Source organism: Rattus norvegicus, chromosome 20, assembly GCF_036323735.1.
Source record: "Rattus norvegicus strain BN/NHsdMcwi chromosome 20, GRCr8, whole genome shotgun sequence".
NCBI classification, from domain to species: Eukaryota; Metazoa; Chordata; class Mammalia; order Rodentia; family Muridae; genus Rattus; species Rattus norvegicus.
Window position 1 is genome coordinate 46,991,210 of NC_086038.1, and position 18,342 is coordinate 47,009,551.

General features: G+C 49.0%; 1 protein-coding gene across 4 annotated transcripts in view; it reads right to left on the reverse strand.

The window, feature by feature from the left end:
* The window catches only part of Armc2 (armadillo repeat containing 2), a 107,447-nt gene that overhangs the window by 14,768 nt on the left and 74,337 nt on the right, over positions 1-18,342 (reverse strand). For 3 of the 4 annotated variants that reach the window (XM_574794.5, XM_039099142.2, XM_063279680.1), the window contains one exon: positions 1,851-2,151. In XM_574794.5, coding sequence (XP_574794.3) covers positions 1,851-2,151 — 301 coding nt within the window. Of the gene's footprint in view, positions 1-1,850; positions 2,152-18,342 lie in introns of those variants that run through there. The other variant, XR_005497350.2, reaches the window with a different exon arrangement.

Here is an 18,342-nt window from a genome sequence, read left to right on the forward strand (position 1 = left end):
TAAATTGACATGCACCCCAGTTGGTAGAGGACTTGCCTGGCACACACAGAGCCTTGGTTTGATTCCCAGTCCTGCATAAGCTCGGCAAGGTAGTATGCATTTGTAAAACTACTACTTATGAAGTAGAGACAGGAAGTCCGGGAGTTCAAGGTCACCCTTAGTTACGCAGCAAGTTTAAGGACAACTTGGGCTAGCTATATGGCCAAGGTATTTATAAACATATTTTGAGTCTGGATCTTATTTCTGGGGATATGGGGTTGGGAGGGAGAACTGGTCCAAACGCCTACAGTGGTGGCCAAGCAGTGAGAGGTGGACTCTAGTGGGGACGGTTGTGTCGCTGGGAAGTGCCTGTAGTGAGGGCAACGAGACTTTGGATCTCCTCTTTTTTCTCTCTCTCTCTTAAAACCCCCTCCCCCCACAAAAAAATACAAAGAAAGAGACAGATAGACTTTCTCCCATCCCAACAGTGGCTCCCACCAAAGAAAGCCCGTGAAGCACAGCAGTGAGGAGCCGGAAGAGGAGATAGGTGAGAGCCTGGGCGCTCGCTGCTCTTCCAAAGGACCAGAGTTCAGTTCCCAGCACCCATAGCTGACAGCTTATGTAACTCCAGATGTGGGGGCTCTGGCGCCCCCCTCTGGCCTCTATAAGCACCTGCACATAAGCCATATACTCAGGCACATCCGTACACAGATCAAAATCAACTTCTGTTGTGGTAGAACAAACTGGAAAGGTGGGGCACGAAGGAAGGGGACAGAATTACAGGTGACACAAGAACTGGAAAAAGAGGAACCCTCTTTGTAGGGACTGATCCTGGAAAAATTTAGAATTTTAACTTTTGGCTTGATTTTGCTCTTCTGACTGATAAAATTATTTTAAATTCTGATATGATTCACCAACCATAAGATTTAGGGCTGTGCAGTGGTAGCTCATACCTTTAATCCCAACATATTTGGGAGCACAGGGAGAGTCTGTGAGTTTGGGGCCAGCCTGGTCTAAAGAGTGAGCTCCCGGAAAGCCAGGGCTCCAAAGAGAAACCCTGTCTCAAAAAAAAAATTACAAATGAAAAAAGATGATTAATGGGGCTGGAGAGATGGCTCAGTGGTTAAGAACACTGACTGCTCTTCCAGAGGTCCCGAGTTCAAATCCCAGCAACCACATGGTGGCTCACAGCCATCTGTAATGGGATCTGATGCCCTCTTCCGGTGTTTCTGAAGACAGCTACAGTTTACTTGTATATAACAAATAAATAAACCTTTAAAAAACGATTAACCTTTTAATATTTTACATTATTTATTTATCTGCCTATTGTGTGTCACAGCCCACAGCGCATGTGAGAGAGTCATGACATGTAGAAATTGTCTCTTTCCTTTGACTTTGTAGATCCTTCAATGGAACTCTGGTAGTCAGAGTTGGCCACGAGCACCTTTATCTCACACCATCTCCATGACCCAACGTTCATCCTTTTAAAGAGCATGATTTAGTGACTGTACTCTTTGGTAAAGAGTTGTGTCACTGTTGGTCTTATGGTTTTGAAATCTGGGATGGGATAAGGCACCGCTAGGAAGAAAGGTTTGGTTTTGGGATAGGTCTCACGTAGCCCGGGCTGGCCTTTGACCTCCCTGCCTCTACTTCCCAAGTGCTGGGATTACAGACATGGATGGGCATCCTACATGATATAAGCAGTGCTGGAGTGTATCAGGCTGTGTGTGTATCAGGCAAGAACTCTACCAACTGACCCAAACCCCCGGAAATGTCTTTCCTTTCACAGATAAGGGGATTCCTTAAAGTGAGCCCAGCCCTCACCACAACCCTCCCCTCCCACGGATCTGTCTTGGGGCTGCAGCTCTCACCCAGGGTTGTCAGCAACAGGCCCACCACCCGAGGGTCGGCGGCTAGCACTGGGCCGATGCAAGGGTGAATGGCTATGTTGGCAAGGACACGGGTCAGCTTGACCAGCACGTCCTCGGCCTCTGCCCGTGGCCTGGCTCCTGAACGCTGCAGCTTTGGTGAGCTCTCCTCAAGTCGGTAGAAGTTCTGGAACAGTGTGAGCAGAGTTTCCACGCTCCCACTCTCTCCGGAGAACAGTTCCCGGGCCTGGTTACTTTTCGCTGTCAGGTTGCCAAGGATAAAAACAATTCGAATTACTAAGTCCTGCAACAAACAAAAGACAGTGTTACAAGCTCAGAGGAGCTGAAATGGCCATCGGAAAGAATACACTCTGGTCTGATTTACTCTCGACTTTACTAATAGTGAAACGGATCGCAGCTGGCGTCTACAAAGTCTTGCAGTGTTTGAATCCAGAGATGCCTGAAAAGTGACAGGAGAGGTTAGAAGCACGTGGTGGCCCTGATGGCGTGCAGGGTGACTGATGGGGGACCCACAGCATCTGTGAACCCTCACCTCGAAACCTGGGTGGTCTTTAAAAATAAATATGTCACGTGAACTGATGTTTCAAAGCTAATATGTCCTCTCACCTCTCAACCTCTGACGCCCCCACTCAATACCCCTGACTCCCCAGTCAACCCTCTGACACCCCACTCAAGCATTCCCTAACAGTGGATGGGTTACAGCAGGGTTTCTGACTTCAGCAGGAAGTCTGTCTGTCTGTCTGTCTGACTCACTGAGACAGGGTCTCCTGCAGCCCATGCCTAGAACCACTGTGCCGCTGAGGGACCCTATAGTAAAACTGTGGTTTTACTGACAGTTAAATGACTGACACTTTTAAAATTGTTTGCTAGCTCATACACGTATGTAAATGAACTTTTCTGTACATATGCCATATAATGAACATGTGTTCTTATTTATTGGCTTTTTTTTTTATATCCCACACTGGCCTTGAACTTACTACCTTGAACTCTAGGTCCTTTACTCCCATCTTGAGTGGATTACAGGTGTGTAGTGCCAAACCCAGTTTATTTAGCACTGGGAATTAAACTCAACTCTGTGCACACTAGGTAAGCACCTACCAACTGAACCCCCCCACCCAAAAAAGCGCTAAAAGCGTTCTTAAGGGTCAGGGGGTAAGGTCTGGACTTGAGAAGATGAGGCAGGAGAATTGCCATGAGTTTAAGGCCAGGATGGGCTACATAGAGAAACTCCAGAGCCTGGGCTAGAGAGTACGAAAGAAAAGAAGAAACATGAAGGGGAAAAGTAGAAGGAAAGGAAAACATTAAATAAAAACCTACAACGAGAAGCTTTAAACGAAAGATACAAAGGTAAGGCTGGCTTCACTGGCATGGTGCTGCTCGCCTGTAATCCCGGCACTGAGGAGGAAGGCGGAGTCATGAGTTCAAGGTCATCCTCCTCCACCACACAGCAAGTTTGAGGCTATATGAGCTACATGACACCAAGTTCAAAAGAACAGTCGTTTACTTCACTTGACGACGGAACTCAGGAAGATGAATGAGTGGATGGATGGATGATGGATGGATGGATGGGTGGGTGGGTGGGTGGATGGATGGATGGATGGATGGATGGGTGGATGGATGGAAGGATGGATGGATGGATGGATGGATGGATGGATGGATAGAAGGATGGATGGATGGGTGGATGGAAGGATGGAAGGATGGATGGATGGGTGGATGGAAGGATGGATGGATGGGTGGGTGGATGGGTGGATGGATGGATGGGTGGGTGGGTGGATGGATGATGGATGGATGGATGGATGAATGGGTGGGTGGATGGATGGGTGGATGGATGGATGGATGGGTAGATGGATGGGTAGATGGATGGATGGGTGGGTGGGTGGATGGATGATGGATGGATGGATGGATGGAAGGATGGATGGGTGGGTGGGTGGGTAGATGGGTGGGTGGATGGATGGGTGGGTGGGGTGGGTGGATGGATGGATGGATGGATGGATGGATGGAAGGATGGATGGATGGATGGATGAAAATGACAAAAGAATCCTTGCTAAGGCCCACTGCTGGGCTGTGTGTGACGTTTAGTGTGCCGGGCACTGAGCCCTTTTACACTGGGTCCTGCAGAAGCTGTGTAGGTCCTGTGGCCAGTCAAACTGGAACAGGACTTGACTCCAGGGTGTCCTGGACCCTGCGGTCCTCCAACTCAGTGACCATCTCTCCCCTCTGCCCTGCATGCTTGCAGACAGCCGAGGACTTATTCCACCGACCAAGGAGATTTCCACCATTCTGGCTTTGCTGGTCAGATTAATATCACATCAGCCTTAAGGACACGGGCAGGGCCAAAGGCTGGGCGCGTTTTAGATAAGGCACGGAGAACCAGGTGGGATCCTGAGGCCCAGGGCAGCGGGTTGGGCGTGGCAAGGAGTCAAAGCAAGATTGAGGACAAAGGACACCCTTTCGATTCCTCAGAGACGAATCTGCCAGTGTCAACCTGTTCCTGCTTGTTCTTGAAGGAACGTCCCTGACACTGGCAGAGCAGCAGCGGGCTGGTGGTGCGGCTGTGAACCACTTGTCACCGTGAAGAAGGGCAGAGCCCCGCACTGTGGCGAGGACTGGAGCCTGAGGACGGTGCAGGGGTGGAGGGCTGTTTTCAGAGACAGCTCGACTCTCGGCACTCAGCGGTCATCCAATCAGGAGAGCCTCCCTCTGCTCCACCCCTGGAAAGAAAGCGATCCTCTCAGCTGAGGCTTAGATGGGCATCACGGGGGTGTGCACGGAGACCAGGATGACAGTGTTCTCAACGGCTCGCCAGCTACCTGGCAAGCAGCAGCTAGTTATGAGGGGGAACTCGCTGCAAAGAGCAAGACAGCCAAGGAGAAGGATTCCAGCTAGAGTCTCAGGGAGACACAGGGACCCCTGGGGACTGTCATGAGAGTAAATGAGACACAGGCACCGTACAATCAGAGCACACACTGCGCTGAACCGTGGGACAGACTTACAGATTCAGAGGATTGCAGGGGAAAAGGCTGCTCAAAGATGGGGGTAGGCTTAGGTGTATACCTGAATCCCAGCTTCACAAGGACCATGAGTTCGAAGCCAGCCTATGAAACACAGTAAGACAGGAAGGAAGGAAGGAAGGAAGGAAGGAAGGAAGAAAGGAAGGAAGGAAGGAAGGAAAAGGAAGAGGAAAGAAGTAGAGAGAAGAAAGGAAGGGAGGGAAAGAGAAAGAAAAGAGGGAGAGATGGAGAGGGGACAGAAAAAGGAAGAAGGGAGGGAGGAAATGAGAAAAAAAGAAAGAAAATGAGAGAGAGGCATGCAGGTGAGATGGCTCAGGGCTCAAGGCTCTCCCAAAGTTAGCTTCTGACCTCCGCATGTGTGCCATGGTGTGCCTGTACACACACACACACACACACACACACACACACACTAAATTAATCAAATTTTTTAGAAGAAAAAAAGTAAGGAAGGGATGGGGAAGAGGATGCAGTGAGTAGCAGAATCATCAGAAGCGAACTTGAGGTCAACCTCGAGATGCCACGGAACACGGGCTGCGTGCACTCCTGCATGGACAGGCCTGAGGATGGCCGCTAAGCATGGGATTTCACCAAGAAACACGGATCCCACTGCACAGTTCCCTCCAGCAATTCCCAATTCAGAAAGGCGCTCCCTGGGCTCTCAGAGTAAGGAACAGAGCAGACAGAGCTCCAGCATCCGGACCAGGTGCAATAGAAAGATCAGGATTTCCAAGAACTCAGTTCCTTGACAGAAAATTCTTTCTGTTTTCCAAGCCAATGACTGTGACAGGATTTCTGCAAACATTGATTTGCCTTCTGACTGTGGCTGCATGAGCTCTGTTTCTGTAAAGATCAGTACTGACCATAGCAGTAGCTTAAGCAACAAACACATGGACCTTCAGATGCGCTTCAGGGGTCCAAAGTGTTCTAGGAAGGCCCCTGCGTGCTCTGATAACCAACCGTGACCAAAAGCGACTTGGGAAAGAAAGCGTTTGTTTGGCTTACACTTCCATATCGCGGTCTATCGGTGAGGGCAGTCAGGGCAGGAACCCGGAGGCAGGAACTAAAGCAGAGGTCCGGAGGGGTGCTGCTCACTGGCTGGCTCTCAGGCTAAGGTTCAGCCACCTTTCTCAGACCTCCCAGGAACGCCTGCCCGAGTGGCTCCACCCACAGTGGGCTGGGCCGTCCCACGCCAATCATCAATTGAGAAAAAAGGCCCACAGGCTTGCTTGCAGCCCAATCTAATGGAGACATTTCCCCAACCGAGGTTCTCTCTTGCCGGTCGACCCTGGCTTGTGTCAAGTTGACAAAACAACAGAACTAACCTTCCCACAAGGCTTCTGAGACACACACGAACCAAGTCACTAAACTTGAAGATTTCCATTTTTGCCACCTGAGCAAAGCTGTCTTGGCATCTCACCCCGGACAGCGAGCTCCGACTCCTTCCACACCAGCCGTGTTAGTGGTGTTCCCTGATAGCTGGGCTCAGCTTACACTTGAGAGAAAAGTTCCTTTTTAATTGGACAGGAAGGGTGAAATGTGGGCTGTTGTCTACGTGCAAGTGAGGGCGGGCACAAGATAAGGCAAGGCCTGTGATTAGGCAGTGAAAAAGTAAGGTGGGCACAGGGTTTTGGAGCAAGGAGAACCAAGGTGGAGGCAGAGAAGGACGAACCCAGATCTGTGTGGCCTTAAAGGGCCACAGATAGTTATGAATATTTTATAAGGGATGGAATTTTATAGGATAATTTGTCTTATTGAAGTGGGCAGTTCTATCTACATTAATTGGCTCTGAGTTTATTGTGTGGATGTTTTGTGGAGTGAGAATTTACTGATATAAACGTGATTAATAAATGATAAGTTTACTGAGTTTTGATTTTAAACAGGTTACTGGGAGTTGTGACTAGAACCACAGGGGGCGGTCGCTGGGAATGTGAGCAGAGTCTGGGGCAAGAGAGATAGGCGCTCTCTGTGTGGAACTGGCGTGGCAAGGACCGGCCTTGGGAGCTAGATAGATGGCAAGATGGCCGCAGGGCCCGGAGAGTAGCTGGCGGCAACGTGGGATGGAAATTGGGAACTTAGCGAGTCATTTTTGCTGATTAAAATGAAAATACCCGGCAGATGCCAGGTGGCCCGCTGGTGCCAGCAACGGTGTGAAATGGTGAATTTTTTTTAATACCTACGGCAACAGGGGTCTCCCGTCCCCATGAGGAAACATGAAAAGAGACAGCGAAGACATCGTAAGTGATCTAAAATGTTGTCTGAGGCACCTAACAGACAGCTAAGTCTTGTCAGGACCAGCTCATTTACTCCTCAGTGGGTTATTTCTCTTTTCCTTCCCCTCTTCCTAGGTTCCTCCGGCCTGGGCACCTCCTCTACCCATCGCTGTTCAGCTACCAGGAACATTTAACCCGGAGCCTGTGAGTTCATCTGGACGGACCGAGTGCTACTTTTTCTAAAACTCGCCCCGGGTCCTTGACATGTCTAAATATCTTTGGTTCTGACGTCTACGCGGGTCGTGGTGTGACAAAGATGATTCAGTTGGAAGTGGCTGTGGGGAAGGAAGGGTTAACACTGTCACAATGCCTCTCTCCCTGCCGGAGGGAGAAGGGAGGGGGCGGCTCCTGGCAGCAGCGGTGCCAACTGAAGGGTGGCATTCGACATCAACAAACGGGGATGACAGATTGTGCTGTTTGCAGCACCCGGCTCGCACCACCTGCTGCCCTCACTGTTTCTGTCCTTTGACGGAGACGCCTTTTCTTCCCACCTCTTGCAAATATGTTTTCCAGGAGCACAAAAGAGGCCAGGACACGAGCAGTATCGTGGAAGGCTGTTCCTGCACCTGCACGTGCCTGGCTCAGCTACAGTCCTGAGACTGGAAGCCGGACAAGGGTCTCTGTGAGACCATGGCCTCATTTTAAGTGGCCTGGGCTCTCACTCCTGCCCGGAAGAGTCTCCCCCACCCCCAAATCAGACGCTGCCCAGACCAACCCATCTGAAGTATACAAAGTATCCCTTAGCTAACAAAGCAGATCCCAAAAACACTTACAGAGAGTATGCCGAGAAAGTCCCGTGTAATGCCACTCGCCTATCATCCCAGCACTTGGGATGCAGGGATCTCTGAGGATCTCTAAGTTCGAGGCCAGCCTGCTCTACGTAGTGAGTTCCAGGACAGCCAAAACTACAAGTGAGGCCTTATCTGGAAAAACAACAGAGTATGCCACAGATGACGAATTATCAGGTTCACAGGCCCACAATCTCAAAACAGAAATAGTTCCTTCAACGCACGGCTCTCCACCTCTCCATCTTTCCCAGTCCCCGAGAACAGCGCTCCACTTTCACAGTATTTTTTAAACCAACACAGTGGTGCACATTCACACCGCAATTACACAGTTTTGAAATAACAAAATGAAAAGGCTTTCAGTATCCCTGAGAAGGCAGTCTAGAATAACCAGTTCATACAGACTTTCTAATTTTGGTGGAAATAGAATTACCAGCAGTGACAGCCAACCAGAACACAGACAAGCAGCCTGACCTTCCTCCAGCGTGCCGGGCAAGTCTTTCTCCTGTCAGCATGGTGTGCCCTAAAGGACGTGCACTTTGCTTAGACATGATGGGCCCCTCAAGTTGAAAAAAAAAGTCTTTAACTATGGTAGGACTCAGAAGAGGACACTGCTATAGAGAATGGCTATGACCAGCTCCAGTGGCAGCAGCAGCAGGGTTAGCTACTACTGGGATTAAAGGCACTCACCAGGCCTCTTTGACCCTTCACCCACCTCTCAAACGGGTTGCCTTCCTTCCCTTGTGAAAGGCGCCCCTGGTGGCCTGTGTGTGCACTGCAGGAGGAGACGGAACCTCTTCCTCTTGGGAGCAGAACATTCCTCTCAGCTCAAAAGCATCCACTGCCTGTTCCCTCACCCTGAAGGAGCATCCAATTCAGCCATCTGCCCTGTGTGACTGATGGTGCCTTACCTCATAACGCTCCCCACCCACAGGCTGCCAGAGCGAGCTCATGACTCTCACCCCCTCCCCACGGCACCCTAAAATAGTTCCTGTACACGATGCTGACCACAGGCGAAGGACTGATGTCAAGCTGTCACAGAAGGAATAGACTATGTTCCACAGACTCATCATACTTAGAATTCCTCCCCCACCTAGGAAAGCCTTTAGAAAGACCTTCGAGAATTTAAAGGGGGTATAAATGAGTTGAAAATTTAACTTTCCCATGTCCTTAATCAAAAAGCCCTGTTTTAAACATTGGCTAAAAAAATGCCTGAGTTGAGTCAGGATCTCCAGTTTGCTTTATTTATCTGACTTTTCACCTTTAAATAAAACCTAACTGCAGGTTGCTGAAGCATAGATGTTTATCACCACAGACAAGCGGCAGGCTCCTGGGCAAACAATGCCTTACCTATAGGCACTGGAGAAGGGTTGATAATTGGCCTGAGAGACTCGTGTGTGTGTGTGTGTGTGTGTGTGTGTGTGTGTATGTGTGTGTGTGAATATGTGTGTGTATGTGTGTGTATGTGTTTGTATGTGTGTATGTGTGTGTTTGTGTGTGTATGTGTGTGTTTGTGTGTATGTGTGTGTGTTTATGAATGTATGTGTGTATGTGTATGTATGTGTATGTGTGTGTTTGTGTGTGTGTGTGTTTGTGTGTATGTGTGAGTATGTGTGTGTATGTATGTGTGTGTATGTGTGTGTATGTGTGTATGAGTGTGTTATGTGTGTGTGTTTGTGTGTGTATATGTGTGTGTATGTGTGTGTGTTTGTGTGTATGTGTGAGTGTGTGTGTATGTGTGTATGTGTGTGTATATGTGTGTTTGTGTTTGTGTATGTGTGTGTTTGTGTGTGTGTTTGTGTGTATGTATGTGTATTTGTGTGTGTATATGTGTGTTTGTGTGTGTGTTTGTGTGTGTGTGTCTGTGTGTGTGTGTATCAGACCAATCTGAGAGACCACAGCCTCAAAACCAAGGGTCTAAGCACACCATTCTGAAGGCAGAGATGCCCGCCCGCCCGCCCTATCGGCCGTTGTTTACTGAGCACCCACACCCCAGGCCTCTGAATGTGGCAGCCACTCAAAAACCTCAGGGCAACAGTTAGATCTTCACTGTGCTGGGTTCCTTTCTAAGCCACAGACATGAGGGCATTTGGGTTCTGTGCTGGGGGGTCGGGGGGAAGTGCCGGTTCTGCAAGGACAAAAACAGTGAGAGCTGGAAAGAATGAGCAAACTCAGGCCCACTGTGCCTGCCCGGTCAGGGGTGCAGAACCAGGGCAAGGCTGAACAAGGAGAGAGCTCAGCCAAGCTCTCTCTCGCTCTCCCAGCACCGCTGGGAATGTGCCTGCAGAGAGGCCCGGGAAGGCAGCCAAAGGGCACACTCCTGCCAGGGAGGAGGCAGAGAGCCAGTGGAAGCAAGTTGACACACAAAGACACCAGGGGAAGGGGGTGGAGGGCTCTTCCTAACCAATCCACTGCAGCTGCTAAGAGGATGTGAGGAAGGGAGGGTGGGTTATCTCTGGGCAGCTAAATGCCTGGCCCAAGGTAGAAATGTGGGGACGGGTGGGATGCTGGGCTTTCAGCCCCCATCTCCAGTCACTCCAGGTCTCTCTTCCTGCAACGGGATGTCGGTCGGAGCTGTCCAAATCACAGCGCGCGCTGCAAGCCAGGCTGGAGGGACTTTTGCATGGAACAAGGGGTGGACTTTAAAAATACAGCACAGGCGAGGGCCAGACTGGTGATTCCAGACCCTGCTTGCAAAGCTTTGCCTGTGATCCCGCACCTAGGACTTATGTTTAGAGAAGAAGAAAGGAAGAAATTTGCCCTGCCCGTAGGTGGAAAGAGCCGCAGAGGTGGTGGGACCATGGTGGCAACTGCTAGTGTAGATAAGGTTGTTCTCTGTGAACATCGTGTGACCTTTGTGAAAGACTGCCCCTTACATAAGTCTTATTTCAGGCGTTTTGTACCAGAGTTCTTGCCCGGTAGATATTTACAGAAGAAATGGGGGAAATCCCTTCATGTTCTTCCAAAATTCAAACCCACACGTATTTTGATGAGCTTCTAAATGTAGCAGCACTGACATCAGAGGCACCTCAGAAGTTAGCCCTGCTTTAGTACCACGCACTGCTCCTTCTCCCTTACAAAGCCCATCTGTTTGCACATTTGGTTTGTACCAAATGCAATTTACACCATAAAGCGGACAATATGTGCCTGCTTCTTAAACCTATCATCTAATTGGATCTTGATAGGAATTCTTACCTAACTGGAAACCGTGCCTTTGGATCAGGCTGATGGTGACTGTTTGCTGTCTCAGTTTTGTGCCCATTGAGACCCGAGCTACAGATTGTCTTAGCACTTGGGCAAGTTAATTTACATAGACATAAGTTGAGGAGTGCTTGTTGCCCCTGTCTGTTCTGAAAGCTGAGGGGAGAGCTTCTGTCGAGCTGGTTGAATGAGAGCCCCACCCCCGCCCCCAGAGAAATACCACATGCAGACTTAGCTCACTTCATCCAGGGCTGGGAGTAAGATGTGTTGTCAACAGAAATAACACAGCAACTCTCAAACATGTCTGCCGCAAACTTAGGAAGTTCAGAGGTGGGTACAGATACACATCTGTGCTCTTTCAAAGGGAAGAATCTACAGGAATTGTTTTAATGACAAAACGGTGCTTGTCTCACATAACAAATCAACACCCGGGGGCTTGTCTAGCTAACTGTGGTCTGTGAGACCTCCCCTGGGTGGGTCGTTCCGAGGGTCTCAAGGGCCCCACCTCATTCCTCCCTCGTGGGCTACTCTGATTGGTGCTGCATGCCTGCCAAGGGTGGCAGCTGGTCTCAGGACAACTTGTTTTGACAAAAGTCTGGCAGAGAAAATTGGGAGAAGAGTCTAACACAACAAAACGTAACATCTTGTTTTCCCTAAGAAACAGTCTCTGTAGCTGGGAGAGCTTTGTGGGAGAGCACTTGTTTAGTGTAACCCCCCTCCACGGGCACATGCTTGTGTGTGTGTGTGCGCGCGTACACACACACACACACACACACACACACACACACACACACACACACACACCACACATACACAGAGAGAGACAGATAGACAGATAGATAGAGACAGAGACAGACAGATATAGACAGAGACAGGGAAAGAGACAGAGACAGAGAGACAGATAGAGACAGAGACAGACAGATATAGACAGAGACAGGGACAGAGACAGAGACAGAGCATAAACAGGTCAGAAATTGTTTGCTGCCCATGTGAAGGCAAACGAGACAGCCCCACGTTTTACTAAAGAAGCACATTTGGCCAGTCTCGCCACTTGCATCCTCCTTTGACATGCTCATCCTACATCAGGATGACCTGAGTGAGCCCCTGTGACCTCTGGAGGTTCATCTAAAAGTCACTTCGTGCATACTGAAGGATGTGTCTTAGGGAACCACCTCAACACTCTGTGCTACAGGTTCTCCAAGCTGCTGCTTGGGCAGGAGTGTCTTAGAAATGGGCTCTTGGGTCCCACCCCAGAACTCAACCAGAACCACCCAGGGTGAGGCCCAGCGACCTGCATTTCCCAAGTTTCCCAAGAGATTCATTCCAACGATAAGGCAAGCGTTGGACCCTGGGATTAAACGGAGACGCCTCTCCTGTCTATTTTTACTGTGTGGCTTTGCAAAAACGCACGAATCCACATTCCTACTGGGCCGTTCTCACATTGCAGGTGTGTAGTATTAGAAGCGCAGGCCACCTACCCCCTCTTTACCTTTCGGCACACTCGGAAAGGCATGTTCTAAATGCTAAAGTTTCTCTTAATAGCTGTGAGAGCAGTGATAGGTCGGACGCTCGCTTTGGGTACTGCCTCCTGTAGTTTGTCTTTTTTCCCCCTTTAACAAAAACAACAGCAGATGGGGAAGAGATATTTCACATCTCCCATCAGCAGTGAGCCCCGGGACAGGATTTCCCCCTCAGTGTGCTGTGGAAGTGACTGGCCGCAGCTTCCTGTGCAGCGCCCTGAGCCCTGATAAGATCGCTTTGTGTGTGCGTGGGGGACGGGGAGGGGGAGGTGTAGGTGACATCTGTCAGTATGAGGCTTGTTTCATCTTGTTTGTTTGGGGCTCACTACGTAGCCCAGGCTATCACCTAGCTCGTGATCCTCCTGCCTCAGCTTCCTCAGAGAGCTAGGGCTAGAGGTGTCTGTTTCCGATTTTCGATTCTATGGTCTTGAAAAATCACAACAGGCTCACGCTGGAAAGCCCAGCACGGAGAGTACGGGTTGGTGCCGGCCTGCTGGGTTCCATGATAGCCTAGGCTACATAGTAAGAGCACATGGCCAAGAAAGGAAGAAGAGAGGCTGATTTAACATGGCTCTGGCCAGCAAGTCAGGTTGTCCTCAGAAGTGAGGGGTGACGTGTCCCCATGTTGCTAAGAGAACATAGTGGGCTCTCAGAGCAGCTTCCGAGGATTAGAGAACTGCACGTGTGTCACAGAGAATACACTCCGGGCTCCAGTCGGGTGCGGATATGTAGACAAGGAGAGGCACACACAGACACAGACAAGAAGGCTCTGACACTAGGAACTGAACCCAGAACCTTTTGCTGTGTCTCTGATTACTCCCCCAGACCCAGACGGGTGATCCCGTCCTTCGTTTTATTCAATATTAATTTTTAGAGTTATCGTTGTTTTGCGCGTATGAGTGTTTGGACTGTGTGCATATCTGTGTTCCACTCGTGTGCCTGGTGCTGGCAGAGGCTGGAATTGGGCATCGACCCCGGGAATGGCGTTACGGATGTTTGTGGCTGCCGTGGGAGTGCTGGGCACACAGCCAGGTTCTCTGCAAGAGCGCAGTGCTCTGAGCCACTGGCCAGCTCTCCGGCCCCTCAACATGATTTTCTATATGCATGATAGTGTCAAATTTTGCTGGATCAATAAATGTGAAGTGATGAGCGGTTTAAGTACATGTTTGAGACAGCACACAATCTTGGAGGTAATGAAGACTGTTTGGAATTTTGGAGAAACCCTTTTTTTAATTTAATGCGTTCACAAATTTGGATTCTGCCAGATTAAATTTTTCTGTTTTGTTTTGTTTTGTTTTGCTGCTTTCTTTTTCAAGACAGGGTTTAGACACAGTTTCTCTTGTGTGGCCCTGGCTGTCCTGGAGCTCTAGACCAGGCTAGCATCAAACTCAGAGATCCTCCTGCCTCTGCCTCCTTGAGAAAAGACACTAGCTACCATGCCTGGCTCAGATGAACTCCTAAATGTTCCTAGTATAATAACTAATTTTAAAGAGGCCACGCCATGCAGGAGGAGTATTTGGACCGCTGTCTCACACGGAGGGAAAACTTTTGGCATTCCAGTTAACCTGCATAATTACTGTGGATGCACACATAACCCGTTGGCTTTCTCAAATGTGCAGGGGGCAGAGCAAACAGCAGTTTTTAAAGGACGATTTTTAGCCAAAAGGACAGCAAATGTCAAAGTGGGGTGTGCTGGCTAGTTTTATGTCAACTTGACACAAGCTAGAGTTCTCTGAAAGGAGGGAACCTTAGTTGAGAAAGACCTCCATAAGACCCAGCCGTGCAGAATTTTCTTAACTAGTGATTGACGGGGGAAGGCCCAGCCTATTTTGTGTGGTGCCGTCTTTGGACTTCTGATCCTGGGTTCTACAAGAAAGCAGGCTGGGGAAGGTATGGGAGCAAGTCGGTAAGCAGCACCCCTCCATGGGTGGGTTCCTGCCCACGTAGCTTTTGGTGAGGAACTCTTCTATGGGACTCTGAGTGAAATAAAGCCTTTCCTCCCCAAGTTGCTTTTGGTCATGGTGTTTTCTAAGTAGACACAGGGCGTGTGAGGGTGTGATTTTCTCAAAACTTACTATGAGCTCAAGAAGCTTTTAAGTTTTACGAATAAACCAGAAAAAGGAATGTTTACAAATGTATGTAATCAGCAGGAGACGGATATACTGTACAAAAATAATAAAACTTCAGGGCGCGATGCAGGGTTCTCCCACAGGTTTTACTGCATTTGATTTCTGGTGCTGGGGACTGAACCAGGGGATTTCACAGCAGTCGAGGGCCCCACCACTTGGCCCTGTCCATCCCAGGCTTCTTTGAAGCACTTTATTGGGATAGCGTCTCTGTCACTAAGTTGCATGTGCTCTGTGGTACAGGCAGGCCTTTAAACCTTCAGACGTCCTGCCTCAGCCTCCTACAGCTGAGTACAACAGCCTACGGTCCAGCCAGAGCCACCAGACCCCGCTTTCCAGCCTGGGTCTGTTCTCTTGCTCCTTTGCACTGTTCACAGCTTTTGACGTACGTAACAAGGACGACCGATGGTCTGTGAGAGACGTCATCTTCCCAACCACATTGCACTTTGTATCTCCTGAGAAGGAAATCTCTCGTTCAGTTATCTGGTCTTTCTTTTAAGTTTGTTATGGAGGTGTTCCTTCACAATGAAGGTCAAAACTGTGTCCCTAAATCGTGGTTTTAATCAGAACCTAGACTCATCTGGGACCCATAGGAAGAAATGAGGGTCTCCTATGCAAATCCTAACCAGGTGGGCTCTGCTGAGCTTCTGAGTGAGACAAGAGTTGGAATATGAGACCTGTGTTTCTGGCGCTCTCTGAAGGGTGACTAGGTAAACTCTTTGGAAACACACCCCTCCTCCTGGCTTGGGGTGAGGCGGGGTGGGGGGGAAGGGAGTTAGAAATAAACAAAACCTCCCTGAGCGGAGGCACTCCAGACCTAAGCCCTCACTGTTAGGGATGGACACTGAGAGACTGCAAAGCTTTCAACTATATTTCTGCCAAGCTAATCTCGCAGAGACAGTTCGCACAGCTGGGGCACGAGTAATTTTCCTCAAGCTTCCGCGGGGCTGAGTTCCACTCTGAAGATCTGTTCTAAACCTCCATATCCAGGTGAAACTCAGAGGCACAAACTTCTAAGCTCCTGCGAAGCACGTTAGGATAGGGTGTACAAGCTCTAGAAACTGGCTTTCTGTATTGGAGAAGGGGTGGGAATTTGGTGTGGGCTGTTTCCTTGGGCCTGTGCTGATCTGAGGTGATTTTAAATCTATCCTTTCCGCTCTGCCAGTTTTATGGCAACCCACCAGTATGGAAAGAAAGGAGAATACTTAATAACGTGTCCTCCTCCAAACCAGGAAGAGAGCAGTAACTATTTAAGGAAGACACTTGAATATTAGGAAAAATATATCTTATAACAGTTCACAGACTCCAGACTCATTCTCTCCATATCAAAAGTCTCCAGTGTGAGGATCAGTCACCCCACGTCAGGCCTGTGTCCCCGGGGAGCTCGCTGCAGTGGGGGAGGCGGCTGCATCAATGGTAGCATTGGGACCACCGGCAGAAGACTGTCAGGACTTACGGGGAGCTTTGGTTAATGACTTGAGGGAGTATCTGCGCTACTTAATCACTTCCTGGCAGCCTGACCTCTCCCCCGCTCTTCTCAAATAGTGGGGCTGGGAAGTATTTTTCTTACTGGGAGATCGCTCAAAATTATGACATTGCAATAGTTAAGTAGAAGACACGATAAGGAGTACTAGGAAAAACTTAAACTTCCTTTTTATATTTATTTATTTTATATGTATTAGTAGGCTCACACATACATCGCTATAAATGTGCTGATGTGTGTGGTGTGTGGTGTGTGGTGTGTGTGTGTGTGTGTGTAGTATATGATGTTTGTGTGTGGTGTATGTGATGTTTGTGTGAGCATGTGTGTGTGATGTGTGTGTGTTGTATGATGTTTGTGTGTGGTGTGTGATGTTTGTGTGAGCATGTGTGTGTGTGATGTGTGTTTGTGGTGTGTGTGTGTGTGGTGTGTGGTGTGTGTGTGTGGTGTGTGGTGTGTGTGTGTGGTGTGTGTGTGTGGTGTGTGGTGTGTGTGTGTGTTGTATGATGTTTGTGTGTGGTGTGTGATGTTTGTGTGAGCATGTGTGTGTGTGATGTGTGTTTGTGGTGTGTGTGTGTGATGTGTGTGTGTGGTGTGTGTGTGTGTGTGATGTTTGTGAGTATGTGTGTGTGATGTGTGTGTATGTATGATGTTTGTGTGTGGTGTGTGTGATGTTTGTGTGTGATGTGTGTGATGTTTGTGTGAGTATGTGTGTGTGTGATGTGTGTTTGTGGTGTATGTGTGTGTGATGTTTGTGTGTGATGTATGTGATGTTCATGAGTATGTGTGTGTGTGGTGTGTGTGTGTGTGTGTGCTTGTGCATGTGGTGTTTATCATGTTTACAAGTGTGTGCAGATGTACTTGACCAGAGGAAACATCCAGCATCTTCCCCAGTCACTCTTCAACTTAGATACTGAGACTGGCTCTCTCACTTGAGCCCAGAGGCTACCAATTCTAATTCCTTTAGTCTACGTAACCAGATTTGCCCCAGGCGTTCCTTGTCTGTGCCTCCCAGGTACTGGGACTGCAGGGGGCTACCATGCACACTGGCTTCTGTGTAGGTGCTAGAGAGTCAAATCCAGGTCTGGTGCTTATGCAACTAGCATTTTCTCTTTGAGCCATCTCCCCAGGTCCTTTCTCTTAAAAAGGAAACTTGTGGGGCTTAGACGGTAGATAAAATGCTTTCTGTGTAAGAATGAGGACCTGAGTTCAGGTCCCCAGCACCCCACAAACAGTTGCATGAGGTGACTCACTAGTCATCCCTGCACCGGACAGGTGGGGTGGTGTCCTGCTGGCAACCAGCCCGGCCAATCAGTGAGCTCTGCCTTGAAATGTAAGATGGACGGCACCCAACACTGACCTCTGACCTCCACAGGAACATGCATGGGGGCACACCTCTCACTCCCCCCAAAACACAGTCCCTCACCGCAAAGGCAAATGAAAAAAGAAATAGCCAAGATAGCAAGGTTTATCCTTGGGTCAATTCACTGTCCAAAGATTATAGTTAGATTACAAGGATAAAGTTTAGTTTGCAAAACCTAAGTTAGGCAAGCTTGACGGACAAGTGAACAGCATTGTTTAGCACCTTAAAGTAGATTAAGCAAGTTCGTGTACGTCTGACATGAGGAAGTCTCGAATTTTAAAGGATGTAGTGTATAGAAAACACAGAGCGCTCGTGTGGAGGCCTCTGTGGCCTGAATACTCAGAGGAAGACTCAAACTCGGTGCTGTGTCTGATGCTACACACTTGGGGAGCTGAGGCAGGAGGGCCTCACGGACAGGTCAGCCTGGATTACATATGGAGGTCTAGGCCAGCCTGGGCTACTCAGCAAGGCTTTGTCTGACTCTGCCCTTGGTTTCCTGTCTCTTAACTTTCACCCCATTGCTCTCCTATGTGTGCGCACACACAGATAAAGTAAAAAATGTGTAGGTCAGCTTTTAATGTGAGTTACCAGGACTTTTAGCAAGGTCTTATCTTGCTAAGGTAAGGCAATGACAGAAACTTCTCCACCACTAAAAGAACAACAATACAAAGCTAAAATAATGTAAGCCAACACATGTAGACATTTTCAACAGAATTAC